Source organism: Spea bombifrons, chromosome 1 (assembly GCF_027358695.1).
Source record: "Spea bombifrons isolate aSpeBom1 chromosome 1, aSpeBom1.2.pri, whole genome shotgun sequence".
Lineage (NCBI taxonomy): Eukaryota > Metazoa > Chordata > Amphibia > Anura > Pelobatidae > Spea > Spea bombifrons.
The window spans coordinates 29196769-29216391 of record NC_071087.1 but is presented as its reverse complement, the minus strand read 5'-3'; the positions used below and the strand labels follow the sequence as shown (position 1 = coordinate 29216391).

The following is a 19623-nucleotide window of genomic DNA, read 5'->3' as shown; positions in this document are numbered from 1 at the left end:
GAGAGGGTAGTTGCCCTTACTAGATGAATGCCTTAAATATACCACAGACCCAATTTTTAAGTGAGTATCTCTTGTATTTATACTAAAATTCCAGCAATGGTCATACCACTGTGGATTTGTTGGGTCTAGGCTACATTCTGTGGGTTTCCAAGACTGTTAGACGGAAAGGTAAAAAGGCATAGTCCATTACTTGCATCATTCATTGCCTTGATTTCTGCAATAGTTAAGTAAGGGGTATTTTTTTGTGGGATGGATGGAGAGATATCTAGTTGAAAAGGTTGAACAGCTAATAAATAGAACAATAAAGCCAGATGGTTTCTATCGTTCAAATGTTACAGGAAGTTAATGTGTGAATTTTCTGCTTTGTTAAAAAATTGATTCTATGAGATACTGATACTACATTTAGCTTAACCAACCTATCAAAATTTTGATGTCTATCTTTTTTTTAAAACAAATACATGATGTTGAGAAGCCAATTTAACATTCCATTCCTTCCTCTAGATTTTAGTAATATATCTGAATTTTCAGAAATCCTACTCAATAACACTGGAGCTACAGATCTAATAAATAATTCATGTAATACTTCTCATAAAAGCAGTTTAATGAAATGCCCCCCCCACTTGCAATAAAGCAAAAAAGTTAAAATACACTGCAAAGAAGAAAACAGGACTTAAGTGATTTAAGTAGTACACTTGCACTTGTGCTGTAGCAATAGAGGATTGAGAGGGTTCAGCTGCAACCAGTCCCAGGGGACCTCTGCATCTCATGTGAATGCATTGCTATGGACTCTGGGCATCATGGTATGACATTAGAACTTTGCATTTCAAACAGTTTTGGAGGACATCTGAGGGTGTGTAAAGCCGCCTCCTGCAATACATGGCTACTACTGCAACCAGGCAGCTAACAACCCTTCACCTCTACACATATGAACACACACACCATCTCCCAAGTACCCTGACATAAAAAATACCCTTATTAAACACTACCCTCATTGTGCTGCCCTGCAGCATACCTGTACCATTAAACTCAGCATTAAATGCCTGCTCCTTCCCAGCAATTATGGTTCCCTTCTCTAGTCTGTGGCATATGAAACAGGTAGGAGGCATTATACTCAATTACAGAAGTCCTACATGCTGGTAAAAAGGGGGCGATATTATTAGAAAATGATAGATAGAATAGTAGATAAATAGTACTAATCTGACAGAGCCCAGGGAAGTTGTGCCCCTAATTAATGAATAAAATACAAGTAGTCATACCTCATTTGTTGATCTCTAAGTCAACAGGGAGAGAGGATGTCTTCACCTTAGTGAGGACGAGAAAGGTCATTGAGCAAGCAAAAAAACCCAAACATATTTGCTTCCTGGGTGCCTTCCTAGGACTTCTGTTTGTACTCCTCACCTTCAATGCCATTAGGCTGTCTTATTCTGTATTTGATTCCCTGCTCATTGTTGCTTTTGAGTGATGGTCTTACATCTTTTCAGGCCTGTAGAGTAATCCAGAATATGTTCTGAAAAAAGTTGCTGTGGGCAGAGTTTTTCAGGTTATTTTTTCTCTGGACCCTATGGTTCTGCTGACGTTAACAAGCTAAAACAAGCTAAAACTATAGGATCGGAGGTCTCCTTCTGCCACAGTTCTCCATCCAAGGATCCACTTCATGGAGTAACCACATACCCCCATTTTTAATCTTAATGAAATGTCTGTTAGTCTCAATATATATAATTATGATGTTACTTCCTTGATATTGTGTTTTGCTCTGATTATATATATATATATATATATATATATATATATATATTGTGACAAACCCTATAGCATGAGGGCCATACATGTCACTTTTAGGGGTCCTAAGCACAGTCCTCTAGGGCAATCAGAGTCAAGAACAGCAGCCTTGAACAAAACAGCACTTTATTTTAACTGCTTAAACCCCAAAAACCAAATCATAAAAATAAAACCTAGCTCCCAATTGGAGCCCTCTCTAACTGAACTATGCTGGTCCAGACTGACCAGCCTAATCACCCACTACCTCAACCTCCCAGCCAGACCCAGCTACACCAGGCTCTGGAAAACCTCCCCCAGACAGCACACAAAATGTCCAGGCAGGTATTGCCTTGCTTGGCTCAGGGATTGTCTTCTTCAAGGCCTCTCCTTGCCCTGGGAGCACAGGGAACCTCCTCTTCCCCCAACAGTCTCCCTGAGTATCAGGCTCCAGGGGTTTTTAATGTCCAGCACCTGTGCCTGATGCCGGCCCCATAAGAATCCCGGACCGGATCCTGCAGATTTCTTGCCTCCTGGAAAACCCGGCATGGAATTTCCACAAAATGGGGAAATGGAGCATTGGCCCACCCTGCTCTCCAATTGCTCCACCCCAGGGACCCATGTTTATGATCTGGATAGCACCTGTACCCAAATGCCACACTAAGCATCTCCCTGGGGTTTATACTGTCACAATATATATATATATATATATATATATATCATAAAACAGCTGACTATATTGCATGTAATGTATTCTGGTTCACTTCATGCTCCATGTTTTACCATGATTAATTTAACATGTCATGGGATGTCATGTGTTTTTCACACAGCTGGATCCTGTGTACTTGATATAATTGCGGGCACATTCCCTTAATAATGATAATCTTGCCAGAGCAAAATAAATCGTCTTTATTTGGGAACCTGGCTGCCAACATTTCAATAAGGAATAGAGATTTACATTAATATTTGCAATCTATTCCCTAGGCATCCCTGTTATGTTGTTGCATTGTAAAAAGTAATTAAAAAAAGCATGTATACAAACAATGAGTCCTGTCAAATGGGCTAGCATCTGTAGTGGTCTCATACACAAATATCATACATTTTTTTTCCCTTACATATTGTTTTATAATGGCTTATTTGGGCTGTTATATAGCGGGGAGCAGTTGTGATGTCACAGCTTCTGATCCATGAATGCCAGCCAGGATTAAGACTTTCTACCAGCATGTTGGAACTTTTGTGTAGCAACACAGGTTACCATGCTGTCGATCATACAAAACAATCAGCATATCTGGGAACTTTTTTTGGCTTCGGCTACCCAGTAGGAGAGCCCTGTCTTCCCAATCTGTCATGGCCCCCCACATTGTTCCTCATGGCCTGTTACCCTCTACTGAGCCTTTGGAGGCTTTAAGATCCAGATTCACGTGCATCCATTCTGGAGATTGGGGCAGTGGGAGGTATGTGGGGCAAGACAAAGGGTACATAGTGACCCTTCCCTTTGGTTTGTACTGGGCCCCAAGATGTCTGGCTGTGGCCCTGGTTCAGATAGCATACACTTTTTAAGACTATAAACAGCATGAAGGGAAATCCAGCCTAATATGGTACATTGTCTACAGGGGAGAGCTGGCTAGCTGTAGTTAGTGAATGGGCTTTCAACACAAATAGTGGGAGTACTACAGAATGGGAATACTGCAAGAATGTAGGGAATTATTGCTGCTGTGATTGAGAATTTAAACATATTATATACGTCATACTAAACAAATAACTATTATTATTATTTTGATCATTCCCATTACTAACATAGCTAATCACACGCTTTCTAGTTGTTTTCTGTTTCTTGATTTTAAAGCTAAATCAGGTTTACCTAATCTTAAGTGTCCGAACCAGTGCAGTGAAAGGGTTACTACGTTTGTATGCATGCATTATGATGTAGTCAGCTTAAAATGCAGACGGGGAGATTCAGCTGTGGGATTTGAATAGATTAATTTGCCCATGCAGCAACTAAGCAGCTGTTGAGAAGAATTTAAAAGATCTGTGTATGGAATTGATTCATTGATTCAGGGCCATGGTTAAAGTCACAATACAGTGTACTGTCAGGCAGGTTTCATATTCAATAAGCACCACAAGACAATTTGTCATGGGGTGGCATGTCAGGATTTGCTGGGGTAATGCTAATAGATGTAGAGATTAGACAAAATTAATTTATTAAACATTTAATTGATAAAACAGCGTGTAATTTGCTTTGCAACTCATGTTAACATTCAACACCGTTATATGTTTGGGAGTACAGGGCTCTAAAGTGCACTAGCTATGATTAATGTATGTAGGTTTTCGTGAAACATTTTAATGGGCTGTTTTTTTGATAAAATGACCTTCAGGAGTGTATAATATAAAAAAGACCAAGCTGTATGCATTACATATTTATGTATCTAGGATTAGTTCTGCCAGTAGTAAGAATTCAAAATATGGAGAGATGAATGATGATGAAAATCAATTGAGTCATACGCAGAGATACCCTGAAACTAGCCAGCAAAGCATCAATTCAAAAATGGATTAAATATTTAAAAAGAAAAATGAACAAAGAGTAAAAAAGACTTCATACAGGTTTACAATGTAAAATTATGAAAAAGCAGAAAATAAATGGTTGCCAAGGACATAGGAAATTAAGGATAATAAAAATATAAGGGCTAGGGGTAAGAATGGAGTGCAAAAATTGTAATGCATTATTAGTGTCTGGTTATCTGTGGAAAATGTGGAAATTCTAAAATCATCATTTTGGTTTTGGCATTATAGAGAATGATGACCTATAATGGTCATTTGAGGTTGGTTTTGTTGAACAACTCTATAGGTTCTACCCACTAGTAGTGTTGGCCACAGGTAAATGGGTGGGTGCAGGTCATACCAAAGAACTTGTATGCTCCGGCTACCCGGAACCTACCCTCGCAGGATGCGGCCAGGACTGCCCACTGATGTCAGGAAACAGGCTAACCTCGCAGGAAGCACCACCGTTTAAAGAGGAAATGGGCAGGGTGTGGGGCGTGTCAGGACCCCGCTCCCACAACCCGGAGGATTCGGGTGTTGACCTGGAGAACTGGAGAAGCGGCACTTCTTTTTGGAGTTCTCCGGGTTAGACCCGGAGAGTTCCTAGCTATACAGCTACAGAATCTGCTGGCACAAGTGAAATGTAATATCATTTAATATGCTACTTTTTAGTCAGAAAAGGGCATTTATAGTAATGAATATTTTTGTTTCCACTGTGTGAGTCTGTAGCTTTGGCCTCATACTGTCCATAAATGAGGGATGTTGCTTCCATGACATCATAAACTCAGAAAAGCTATTTAAACTAGGATTACAAGCTCAACTATTTTTTCAGGACATAGAAATTCCACATGTTTCTGACCAGAATTTACATATGTTGGTCAGCAACATGTGAACTGTATGTGTATTCGGGGAAAAAAAATGATGATGTGTTACCTTAATTTTAGTACTTTTACATAATATTTAATGATAATGTATTGAAGAATCTAACCAGTCATGAAAAATGTATATTCTAAGCCTGTGTAATGAAATCACCATTGCCTTTAAGGTCCCATTTTCATACCCATGTCGTGAGTTTAATATCTATTCAATGTGTTCTAAGGGCTTGTATCTATGACAATGGCAATTTCAAACTCTTGTAACTTCTGGAATTTATATTACGTTTAATGACTTTTTATTAGGTGATGAGACAGTAAGTTCTACTGAACCCTATTATTTCCATTTAAGGGGATGCTTCAAGATTTTAATGCAAATGATGCCCTATATGCATTTGCCCCTTTGTCCACGCTTTCGGCTAAACATATCTCCTTGCACGTAAGTTCCAGCACTGGCTCAGTGAACTCTTCAAGCAGCCAATCAGTGACAAGAATTGTTGGATCATGGCGAAAGAGGGCTGCTGCAGCTGCAAAGTTGTGGGATCTATCTCACGTAAGTGCTTTTTTGGTTTTTAAAGATGCATATTAAAGTTTGTACTATGTGCCCAGATGCAGTCATGCAGATTACATTGTAAAGTGATCACTAATTAACATGGTTGAGGGGGAGGCAACACTGTTACAGAAACAGAACATTATATTATTAAACAAATGGAAAATATTTGTTCATTTGTGAAAAAAATAGTACAGACTATAATCACATCATGGCTTCCTCCAGCCCTGTCTCATGTGATCAGTATGGCAAATGCAGTCCATGTAGCTACATCATGCAGCCATCAGCCTGGTTGTGGGTGTCCTCCATAAAAATCAATCATAGCTGAGGTCGCTTCCCTTTTAATCTTAACAAGACAGAAGTATGTGTAGGTCGGACTCATGTGTGTATATACATGTGTGTGTATATACATCTAAGTGTGATGAGACTAAGGTAATGTGTGTGTAATCATGTGTAGATTCTGGAATGTTCAAATTGTAGTATGATGAAGATTTGTTGTACTTACACATATTTATATTATATTTTGTATGTCTTAAGTGACATTGAGTCATATACACATGTATAAAAAAAAACCATCAGAGATTAGATGCTTAGTGATTGGAATTATCGTATGCTTGAGTATTCAAATTCGTTTGATGCATTTGCATTAAGAAGAACACTAAAATGTTAGTATTTTTGAAGTTACTTTACCATTGTAGTTTCAGCAATTGAACCAAAGCTGTTTACAAATATGTTGCATGTGACATTCACAGGGGGCCCTGTAATGAAAAGATATAAAATGAATCCAACAAAATCTAATGTTTCTACAAAGTAATTAACATCAACAATATTATAAGGTATTTCTTCAACAAAACATGTGCCACTGGAGAAGAAAAAACAAACAAACAAACAAAACATTTTACACTAAGCAGTAACCCACAGTTTGCAGCTCAGATTTTGTTGTTGTTTCTTTTACAGCTAATAACTTTCTTGCAAGCTACACATTTTTAAATACTTTTGGGTTGGTTTGCAGCAAATATTTATTTTATATATTTGCCTGTTTAAAAATGTTCTTTATATTTTTTTATTACTTCATTTTTGTATTTTCTGCCATGACATTTTTTTCCAATTCTCAGAATCCTCCAGTAGTGTGGTAGTTGATATTAATTGTACATTCAAATGTGATTCCTGCTAATAACTACCTGTTTCATTGTGGTTTCAATTCTAATTGCAACTTTTCAGGCTGCAATATATTGCAAAATATTATATATTCAGAAGAGTAATGAGTTTGGGTAAGCCATTGTGTATAAGAGCCACTACCACATATATTAATTAATTGGCTCATACTAAGCAGAAAAGCATTACAGTCTGTCCCATGTAAACCTGCGCCACCATCCAATCACAAACATGTGTACAAAATTTATTCTGAGGTCATCTTGACCTGACAATCCAACTAATTGTAAGATAAAGCACATAGCATACATTACCTTTAAAATTTGGTCTGATTCTTGCATCATAACCAGATGTTCTGCCCATCAGTTTGTCCAAAAAATCAGATGGCGACATTGGAGGACTTCGGGATCGAGCACTGTCTGTTTCTTTTGTTGTAACCAAACTAAAAAAAAGTCAATAATACTAAATGAACAGCTTATACAGTGAAATCCAAATAAATATTTGTAAAAGTCTCTGTACTTAGCAAATTATATTTCCTATGTTCCAGAGTGTGCTGAGGACATCATTATACATATACACTTGAATGCAACTGTTACACCAAATAATATAGCCTATAAAGCCAAAAATGTCTGAAAATACTAGTTTGTTCCCATGGCATGGTTATGAGAACAATATTGAGGTTGTTCTCTGCCTTCTTGCTCATAGGAACCATTCATTGAAGGTACAGAGATCTTTTCTACTAAATGGGTGGACTAGAGAAAGTATGTCAATTGACTGAGGTGATTTGGTGCTTCCTAACACTAGATCATCTGGGAGAGGTGTAGAGCCCATGGGCCAATTCAGGTACATTTGTAGGCAAAACCCATGTAGTCATTTAAGCAGTTACTATGAAAATATCCTATTTCAAAGACTGGACATTGCACAAAAAAATATATAAAACTAATCCTCCAGATTAAAGAAAGAGACATAGGAGCAGCAGTATGACACTGGGACTGACCAAAAACTGACAGACAGATACATCCAGCCACTTGAAAACAGGACTGAATTTCCCCCAAAAAAGTTAAAGAATTGACCACCCCAGAGTAAGGAAGGAGATTGAGGAACTAAAGCAGCAGTAGTAATAGTAGAACATGTGGCCTGGGCAGGCACTGGCAGATGGACACATGCAGCCAATTGGTGCAAGATTGAATTTCCACAATCTTTCCCCTCAAGTTTAGAACCAAAAAAATAAGAATGTATTCTCCAGAGGAAGGAAACAGACTCATCCAGCCACAAGACATAACCCCTCCAATGTTGTAAAGGATAATTGATCCCCAAGGAAGGAAGGGCATTGAGGTGTAGGACAGGGCACAGGGTAGACACTGGCAGACTGACACATCCAACTACATGACTGAACCCCCAATCATAGAAAAAGTAATCAATCCCCCAGAGTAAGGACGGGCATTGAGGTGTAGATGCAGGGCACAGAGCAGGCACTGGCAGACTGACACATGCACCCACAAGACCGAATCCCATCCCCCGTATTTAAACATAAAGTACTGATAACCCAGAGTAAGGAAGGACAGATGCAGGGCAGGGTACAGGGCAGGCATTGACAGACACATCCAGATTGTACAGGACTACATTTCCCCTAATATTAGGAACAAAGAAGAATAAACTCCCAGAGTAAGGAAGGGCACAGGGCATGCACTGCCAGACAGCGATATCCAGCTACTTGGTACAGAACAAAATTTCTCCAGTATTAGAACACTTTTAATAATGACCACCCCAGAGATAGTATAGTAGCAGCAGTTGATTTTGGCCTGGACAGGCAATGGCATATTGAGGACCTTGATGCTGGACTGATTTTCCCCAATATCCAAAACAAAAAAAGAATTGATCACCTCAGAGTAACTCATACCAGTTTGCCAGTAAACAAAACACCTAACAAAGAAATTACTGGAAGAGAATCTAAATCCAAGTCACGGCCATTGACATTATCAATGGCTATATGTATTTCTACTTGTGCTCAAGGCAGAGTAAGACCCACTTCTACTGCAAGTGTTGACCTTCCCTCTTCTTACATTTTTTTTCTGGCCCAAACATAGATCTGTTGCTATCATCTGACGATGCATGGCCATCCTTGCTCTGGGAAGTTAGAAACATTGCAGTGATGGTTGTGCTTGTGTTAGTGGTGACACCAGTGACAGTTGCGGTGGCATTTCTAGTTGTTTTTTTCCTTGCTTCACTATAGAATGGCTTACAAGCAATCTTCACTTTGATCCCACCAAGGTATCAGACACGTCTATTAGTCCTAGGTAGTAATTAAAATCCTGGTAGTTCTGACTCTGAGCAAGAAGGCTTCAACCTACTTGGGACTGGAATACAAGGGGTCATCTGACTACTTTTTCATACACACCTATCGCCGCCTCTACCCAACTAACAAAAACTGGAATCATTCTGTTTCCAAATCAACTGTAGTCACCTGTAAAAATGGGAAAAGATACCCTGGCCTATCTAATTTGCCACCAATATTAGTGATTTATTAATTATTTTGTTGTCCACAAACATGCTGCTGTCTTAGTAAATTCTACTTAGGAACAATAAGAACTTAAACATAGTCATGCTGTTCACAAGCACGGTCAAATGCCTAATTTATAAACCAATATTTATCAATGAGTATAATAATTGCTTTGTGTTGTCCACAAACTCGAGGTTTTGCTTGTGACGTAAATTTACTACTGCGTGCCCTGCCTAATGTGTAACCAATATTTAATTGTGAATGCAGTTGTCTTTAACCCAATTCAGAAACAGTGTTTCAAGAACTAAAATACACTCTGTGCATTGCACGGTCCTGTGCCCTGCCCTGTCTAATCTATCAGCAATATAAATGATTTATTGCTTTGTGTTTTCCAAATATAAAAGGTCTAGTCGGTGGTATAAGTGTGTTACTAAAGCACAGTAGAAAAATGGAAATGCATGTAAAGAATTCGGTCCTAAATTTAATTTTACATTGCAAAGCGGGCCAAACATAAATAAATCAATTATTAGATGAAAATAATAATAAAAAAAAGATCTTAATAAAAGTCCTAAAACGTCGACTTACTGTAAGCAAGTACCTGTAAGTTTGAACAGTTATTAAAGTGACCTAGGGGAACAGCACCAGGACAATCAATTTGATTAATTTATGGAAGGCTAAGTGCAAACATCTTGCACTGTAATAATTAATATATATATGCAGCTGTCAATATCATGCAGAAAAGCATAAGAAATTCCACAAAAACAATACCATACCTACTATTTGCGTAAAACCATTAACTTTGTAGATATAAACCACAAGAAATTAGATACACAAAATACCCTGTTAATTAAATGTAACATATAACACTACTTGTCAAACACAACAGGATAACACTTTACATTTAGGCTCTGTTTAGTCATTGATGGCTGCATTGAGAATGCATCAAAATCAGCAGTTGGAAAGCTTGTCAGTCAAATATTCCATCATTATTATGCCATTTCCTTTTCTGCCACAGGATTACAAAGGATCAAATGAAAAAAAAGAAAAGGGCATTAGACTACAGGGAATCTAATCCAATGTTTAAATTCAGTGACAGTAAATAACTGTACACAACAAAAAGCTTTAGCTAGCTAGCTAGCTAGCTAGCTAGATAGATAGATAGATAGATAGATAGATAGATACTGTGCATATTTCATATGCATTATGAATATACATCAATTGTTAGGGCTCTTTTTGCCCCAAGAAAGGCAAGAAACCACAATCCTAGCTCCCACTTGGGACTATAACTAAAGAATACGTTTTCTAACTATATGGTAGGACGACAAGTCTGTTGTTCCAAGCTGAAAAATAAAAAGCACAAAATGCAGGCTTCAATTTATAGCACGATTCCAGACATTCTAACACTCAACCAATGAAGAGCAACTGCCCCTTTCCATTCTTTCTTTAGTGTGAATGGGAAAGGCAGCTGCTCTTCATTGGTTGCTGTCAGGTGAGCCCCTTGCCGGCGACCAACAGAGTCGGTCTTACCGACCTTTAAATCCTGGAGCGATCCCACGGATTCCCGTATTAACTCCTGCTATACTATGGAAGACTTGAAAACCACCAGAAAACGATGAAAAAAACATATATGAAGAATGTATACGAATATTCGCACAAAACAAACATAGGAACGGGTGAATATTCATAGAATACGAAGATTTTTTTTCACGAAGATGAACGCTAAGACAAACAGGAAGAGTTCGCCAGCACCCAAGTCTACTTGAAACCATGGAACATTTCTTATATGTGTTTTTGTTTTATTAAATTTTCATATTTTCAACCTTATTTCCCAACATTAACAACTCAACAAATGAAAGACAGACAAAATGTAACAGAGACTCTTCTTAATATGCATTAAGATATAGAACATTTGACCGCAGCCATGGCGTATGTGCCTTAAATGCCTTATAAAAGCCTCTTATAGTCCTAGTCTGAACATTCAGGACACGTTCTGAATAAAAAAATGGCCTTTCTGAAACAATCACTTTCAAAACAAATAATGTAAACTGAAACAGCAATTTAAAAGTAACTTTTATTGTTTTCCATTGAGAGGATGAAACCAGGGAGCTAATTATGGCTATAATATAACTTAAGAATATCAGGGAATGCTGTTGTTAGTGATATAGTGTGACTGCAAAAATCAGCTCAAGGCTTGTTCACCTCCAACATATTAACAGCAAAAACCTGGCTAAAAAATAAATCTACCATCAACTCTAAGTATAATCAAAGCAAGTTATGAAAAACAAATCAATATCTGGAACGGCGAACAGAGAAAATCATATATTGAGCTCTCGTTTTAGACCCACAGAGTAGGATCTAAAGTCTGATGCTTGCTTTGCGTCTTGGCTTCAGCAGGGGAATGTGTCAGGCTGTTTGTTGCCTGCTGATGTCTCCTTCTGTACTGATTTTACCCGTCTTCAGTAATAATGAGGAACAAATGGTATTTAATTGTATCAGTTTCTAGGTGCTAATCTTGTCTCTCTAGCCCTGGTTTGAACCTTTTTAATAAACACAATACAAGTAGGCACTGCCTTTGATACATATTCAGATGTGTCCTTGACCATATTACCAATAAGCACAATATCTTAAATGCATGGAACAGAGTCTATTTAGCAAAAGCAACCCAATATTATTTCACAATGTAAGGACTGTAATGTTTGTGAAAAACTGAAAATAGATTACTTTAACATAAAAAGTCCAAAAACAAAATAGAAAATAGATACTTTTCAAATGATTAATTTAAAGGTGATTTGGTTTGTCTCCTAAAACTTGTTTTTTAGTCTTGTTTTTTAGTGTTTAGATTTGGGGACAGAGTGTGCATTTTCTAAAACAAATCAATAGTCATTATCCTTTTCTGCGTATTAAGAATAATTATTGCACTTCATTGACTAAAAACATGAATAATGGTTTCATTTGTCCTTTGAAAGAAATCAGTTTTTTTATAAGTTTCAGAAATGTTATCACTATTTACAATATAATTATTCATACAATTAAGAAGGAATTTCCATCTACACATCTTGAATCACATTCATTTATTAATACACTTATTAAATCATGCACCTACTGAAAACAGGAACAGGAAAAATCATTTTTCCCATACACATACATTTGGTTTCTAATGCATAGAGCCAGCTAGTTTTATTTGGTATACTGAAATATTAAAATGAATGGATAGGTGTTTATTGGTTTTTCAATAGGTTGTGTGTATATATATATATATATATATATATATAGTGTGGGTTCGGGTTTTTCTTCAGGGACACACTAAACAATTACGCTGCACGTATATAAAAATGCCACGGCGTTAACCAAAGGGGCAACCATGTTGAGTCGGCCTCTAGAACTGCTGAGCTGACCTGCAAAATACTTAGTGGGCTTGTGCCTTTTCATTTAGTTTCTTACTAATTAGTTTTCAGGGAACTAAATTAGTTTTCTGTCCTTTTGTTTCGGACAAAATTCTGAGGCTTTTTTTTAAAAGATTAATTTTAAAGTAATCTGACATAGGATTTTTTGAGTATACATATCGTTGGCATTGCAATGGTTAAATATAGCTGTTTTTTTTTCTTTTGCTGTAGGTAACCATTTGCATCCTGTCCTTAATTGTTTCCTCTGGAGTTTGCCTTTGCTAATAATTAATAAGGAGCTCCCTTTGGATTTATTTGGCTTTGAATGCTTGACACGTGTACCCACTTTGAACCTTAACCACAGTTTCTGGGAATGCTGCCAAAAATGCTAGTCATGGGTTGTTTAAGCTTCTATGACCCCAGATATAGCAATATTTTGCAATTACTGGCAACCGTCCCAGAAAATGTGTTAGAGGAAGAGATAACTCATCTGTAGCAGGCAAACAAACTGTCTATCTCTGTCCAATCTCAATTACCACTACCCAGAACAGAATACATTGAAAGAATATAAAGAAGGTAGAGGGAGGAACCAGCAGTGGAATAAATGCTGCTGACTAGATTCTGTATGATCTCTGGGCTAAAGGTAATGTTTTAAGCTAAGAAATATGCCTGCCCAAAATGTGCAGTCTTAAAAAGTGAAGAAATTGACTTCCACCTCCGAGCCTCCTAAGGGATCTGAAGAGTGAAATCTTACAAATAAATGTATCCAATGCTATTCAGAGTTAATGGCATGTAGTGCTTAATAATGGGGATTATGGGGATCTTTTTTTTCTTAAGAAATATTTATATGCATGAATTAAAGGGACACTCCAGCCATCACAAGCACTTTTATGCATGTGGTAACTGAGAGGTTCACTTGAATGTTCATGCTGTCCTGCTTGAAAATACATGCTGGGATTCTGCAGGATCTCCTCCTAAGCATTTACCTCTTTCCACATGCACATCTTCTGGCATGTAATATCCTTCCAGACAGTCAGCTCCAGTTCTGCTTTAGCGAACGCTTCAGGCAGATGTCTAATGAGACTTTCATGTGCATGCATGAACACAGAGGGGGCAGGGAGCTGCAGCTCTGGACTACTTTTATATGTATTCATTGTTCAGGTAGATTCGTGGAACACTGGAGTGTCCCTTTAACTGTTTTGATCATATTTTGATCGTAGAGATTTATTTTCTTCTACTTTATTTTTGTATATTAATAGAAATCACCTAAGAATACAGATATCCTTATATTTTAGATTGGTTATTGGCCACACAGTTATTCAGAAAACAGCAGACCTGGCTAAAATGGGAAGGTTATTAAAGATAATTAATAGAGATTCTTAAAAACCTATTTATTTAATGGACCGGAACCTTTTGTGCAGCAAGTCTATAATGGAGTGACCCTGAGCACAATACATTCTCATCGAAAATGACCTTTTTGGGTCTGATGTATTTTTATAAAGTAAACGGAAGTCATTAGATATAATCAACAGCATGAAAAGATAAACTTAAACAGCCAATATAAAAGAAAGGCAATTTATCATTTGTGAAATTGATGACAATTATTAATAGCACAAGGACCATTGCAGATATATTTGCCATAGATACAGAATGTAAATACACTGAGGAACTATTAGGCAACAGCTATTTTTTAAGTATAGTTTTAGTGAAATATCACTAAATGAAATCCATGCGTAGAACTGCTTCCACTTTGGCTTCACTGTACTCCATCTAGTCAGTGTATGGCTCCTCGGGATCTAAATATGGTTAATGCTGAGTATTTTATTCTATTATTCTATATATTTTCCTACTCTAGGCAAAAAAGTCCTGATTCCGTGTCTCACTGAACTCTATGATGTCATTATATAGCGCAGCCAATTAGATCCAATATTGAATGTGTGTAAAGGCATTACACAAAGAATCTCCCTGGTCCCTTCCCCATCTAGCCTACCGAATCTACGTAGCATCACAGGGGTTAACGGAAGCGGAAATCCGTAGGTTCGCCGTCAGGAGTTAAAGGGCTCTATTGGTCACCTGCAGGGGCCTCAACCATCAACCAATTGCCGCCGCCATGTTCGTATTTTCGGTCTCCCCATTCAGAGAGTTAAAGGTCCGTACAAGCGACTCTATTGGTCCCTGGTGTACGTCATTGGTTGATGGCAGAGGAGACCCCTGCAGGCGACCAATAGAGTTGCTCGTACGGACATTTATAATCCTGACACCAATGCTGCTGCATAGAGGGTACCGCTTTAACCCCGTATTAACCCCTTCTACAAAAACACACAAAAAAACCACGAATATTCGCCTGAACCAAACACAGGAAGGGGTGAATATTCGTGGAATACGAAGATTTTGTTCCCCCACAAAGATGAAAACGAAGATGAGTACGAAGAGTTGGCCGGCACCCAAGTCTACACCTAGAATAAATCTAGAAACTGATGTGGAAACCTATTTGTAACTTCCTTCTTATATAGTATATAAACACAAGAAATCAGGCAAACACAAACAATACAGAGCAATGTGGGCTGGAGAAGGAGGAAAATTCTCAACGTTTCACCATATATGTCAAGGGATACAGGTGGATTATACAAACGCTGATGTTTAGCAAATGATTATATGAGAGCTCGAGATTCTATGTTACACATTTGCAATAATTGCAAAAAATAAATCAAATTAGCAATCTCATTGGAGATCTGATTCTTTTTAATTTAATTTATATTTTTCATATTTTCTAAAATGAAAAAAAGTGGCTGGGGTTTTAGGTGGATATTCAGGATATAGTAAATTTCAATGATTACCTAAGTACGTGTTCGTTAAAGAATCTGTCTTATTCCCCTAAGAAACTCAAGTCTATAGCCCTATTTCATCCTTGCAACACTTTCTAACAGCCCTACACCGTTTAGTGTTACATGAAAGTAATAACTAGGGACTTTTGTAACTGTTATTCTTGATCTTTGTATATTTATTTATTGTATTAATAATGCTTGCTTATAGAACTGTGTTAGCTCATGATAGTGTTTAGTGTTTCGCTAACAGTATGTTAGACTCACCTGTCCAAGTCGGATGGAGCTGGTATTAAAGGTGCTGGCCACTTAGACAAGGCATTATTTGTACTCTTTATTATGTTAGGCAAATTAACTGTAGCAGATCTGTCATTTTATTCTATCCTCTGATGATTCGATCACATTAAAAACAGAGAACATTTTAAGAAGCTTTTTCAGTTTCTATAGCAACAGCCTATTAGTGCCAGATTTTGTGTCACGTGACAGTTACGTGTTCCTTGCTAAAATTATAAATTTATGATTGAGGGAAAAATGTACATTATTACAGGGTTATTACAGGGTTTTAAGGCTTCCAAAAGCCTTAAAATAAGAAGAGTAAGTGGAACAACAACTTTAATGAAGAAAGATAATGCCATAGATCTCGGTTTCAAAATTCTTATTCGGTGCATCAATATCTATAACTATTGTTTTATGTTTCCTCATTGACCGTTCCCCTACAACAACCTTTTAAGGTAAGTTTTTAAATACTGGTGTATGTTCCTGTGATTGTGGAAAGGGAAGATCATGTCCATGTCCACTCAGAGCTGTGTCTAAGGAAGTTGATTCACTGAAGAGGCTATGATTGTCCATGCTACAGTCCCAAAGGGGATATCATCATCGCCAGGCCCTTATGGTCTTTACTTTTCATTATGGTCAATGGATGCTGTACTTACAAACACTCCATTCTAAATCCTTGCAACATACTCGTTGAAAACTGGAGTAGCTCTGTCAATGCAAAGCTGGCTGGCCTTCCTCAGAAGGTCAGACCCTGAGGGTCTTATGAAGGTTATAATAGTGTAATATCACTCACTCTGCTCCTAGAACTGATACCCGGTCTGTAACATTGATGTGAACTTAAAGACCTGATGATTTTATCTTAGCTTATCCTATTTTTTGACTGATGGAATGATCAGAAATAACACTCAAGGCCATTGATCATCTAATATTCCTAATCACATCTATATTATGCACCATGGCAAAAACGTCTTACAGATATCTCTGGATCAAGCAATACACAATAAAGTGGTACAAGCTGGTACCACATAATCTTGCATAGCCAGGCTTTCTTATGTTCTTAAACTATGTATTTTTGCAAAAGCTATACAATTTTGCTCCACATATTTTCACATGTAATCTAGTCATTAAAGTCCACATCTCTCCAGACTTTCATAGGTTAGCACCAGAATCCAGTTGTACTTAAAGCACAGCTTATACTGGGAAAATCCTCCCCAGCCTAGACAACACATAATTTAAATGTAATACACAAAGCAATGTCATTCAAATATGATAAATACACTATGAAATATTAAGAAAAAGGGTTTCTAAAAGTAATTCCTTAGAAAATTATACTTTGGTTTTCCATAACTATAAACCTTTCCATGGATCAAGTCGTTTTTATCTTTCCTTTTTAATGCTTATTCCGGGAAATAAATGATTGTATAGCTTCTGATTTATGTTAACTGTGTGGACCGATAGTATTGATTTTGCACCCTGATTTATGACTTTTTTAACCAGGTTTGCTGACGGATGTTTTTTTTTTTATGTTACTCCATCAATTCAATAAAACTCTATGCATAAAACTTCAAAATCTTAGTTATATTTTTTTGTTTGAGATTGGTCTCTTCAATTAAATCTTTAGACTCTATTTAAGATTGTAATGAACCTACTTTTAATGATTTATTTTAATTTTTATCCTGATTAGTTCAAAAAGTACATATGTTTTTGTCAAATATACTAAATAAAATCCTTCCAAATATTAGCATACATAAATTGCTGTAATATGCTACTAGTGATCAAGTCACTTGTAAATTATATTAAGGAGGAACATTTTAGAGATTTTATTTTAAAAGTGTTTTTTGTTTGTTTTGTTTTTGGAATGTAAGAATATTACTGGAACTGACCTATGGTCAGATTAAAGAATTACAATCCCAGCCAATGTGGGTTTGGACTAGAGGCTCTCTTTGACCTTGAACACTCTGTATTACCTTCCTGCACCTGCCTCAGCATTAGACTATATAGCCACTGAGGCATTAATTCATTTCACATTAATTATTCAAAGGCATTACTTGATAGCATTATAAAAATGCACACTGTGCATAAAGTAAATAATTATTTGAGAACAATACATGTTTAAAATGTGTTATGATTATAGACATGATATATATATATATATATATATATATATATATATATATATATTAGATGTGAGATAATAAACCACATTATGTAATTACATTTTATTGAAGTGTTCCAATCTAATTAAACAGAATTGTTTAACCTATGATTGAAAATAAATAATAAAAGAGCTAAGTGCTCTCTTAATCAAGGTTGGTTGTGGTATTGATTTTTGTTACCCTGACTAGCAGATGGTTTTTTATTTGCAACTCTACTATAAATCTATGTTTAGTAGATTCATCTGTGTTACCACCTGATGGTATCTTGCTGTACTGAAAAACAAATTACACTTTTAGTATAATTGATACCACTTTGCCCAGGATAGAGAATTACATTCACAACTTTTTAATTTTTATATTATCCAAAGCATCCCTGTAATAGCAAACCTAGAAAGTAAGCATTGCCACATATTATTATTTTATGAGATATTGTTTAATAGATTACAAGTGTATCAGCTATAACAGTGGTAACTTCCTTATGTCCTATAAACTGCATGCTGCCTAATGATTCATGCATACTGTTCCACTTGTTAAACTGAATCCACTAATAGCTTATGCATAGTAGGATTCAATTACATTTGCTTTATTTCTAATAAATAAACATTACAAAACGTGTATATTGACTTTGAGCTACATGCCACATTTGTAATCCTTGTGGGAAAATCAGACAAATCCGGTACTCCAGCAAATCTGGACAACAACTCCCATCATATTCAGCCAACCAAAGGCTAACTGCTGGTAGGATCTGACAACCACTGGGGTTCTTCTGGTGAGACAGAAATCCCCCTACCCGTTGATGTGGCACTTAATTTACAGTGATTACACAGTAACCATGTATTCAACAAATAGAATGTACATGACCAACAAGAAAGTGATCACAATTCTGATACAGCGTTCTCAGATCGCCTTAAAATTCCAGCATTTGTTTAATGAAAAGTGAGTTGGACTTACAGTACCTGAGTAAGAGTGCAGCCTCCCAGAAGTAAAACCCTGAGACAGCTGTTAAAATACACTTGGTCCGAGCCATGCTTTGCTGGGAGATGCTGGGGAATTCGAATCATCAGACAGATGATGAAGAAAAGGCAAGCGATGTAAAGGGCGTACAGGTTTCAGCACCATGGACAGCTTTCCACGCACGGGCTTCCCTGTAATCCCAAGCAACAGCCCAAGAGTCCTCAGTGCACTTCACCAGATCCCTTCCATATTTCACGCAGTTGATGGATTTGTAGATAAAATGCCACTAAACATAGAATCAAATCGAAAAAAATAACATAAAAATAAACATTAAGCCAAAAAAGTATCCAGTCCTCTTAGATTCAGCTGCATTCCTATACACTGAAATGTAGCAAAGCCTTGGTAGAAGGATGGGCTCCAGACCAGGGGCTGGATCAAGGCGTGTTGGTGAAGAGCCAATGAAATCACGAATTAATGTGGAGAGAAATAGTAATAGTAACCCTTTAAACGCCACAGCTGCATGCAGACTCAGGGGATGTTATCAAAGTTGCCCTGCATGACCAATAAGGGCTTTCCTTTTGCATGCTGACCTATTAAATGAATAAGAAACTGCTCTAGCGTTTTTCCAGCCTGACATGACATTATGTGATTAGTGATTTGGGTTG

The 19623-nt window shown here is 37.1% G+C and overlaps 1 protein-coding gene across 1 annotated transcript in view; it reads right to left on the bottom strand.

Annotated features, from left to right (window-relative positions):
• Nucleotides 1-19124, bottom strand: part of GLRA3 (glycine receptor alpha 3) — a 46740-nt gene extending 27616 nt beyond the window's left edge. Inside the window, exons 1-3 of the mRNA XM_053459647.1 lie at nt 18961-19124; nt 7182-7309; nt 6406-6473 (exon numbers count right to left, since the gene is read on the bottom strand). Of these exons, the coding sequence (XP_053315622.1) occupies nt 6406-6473; nt 7182-7309; nt 18961-19031 (267 nt within the window). The 5' untranslated portion in view covers nt 19032-19124. The remainder of the gene's footprint in view (nt 1-6405; nt 6474-7181; nt 7310-18960) is intronic.
• Between the last annotated feature and the right edge of the window lie 499 nt (nt 19125-19623).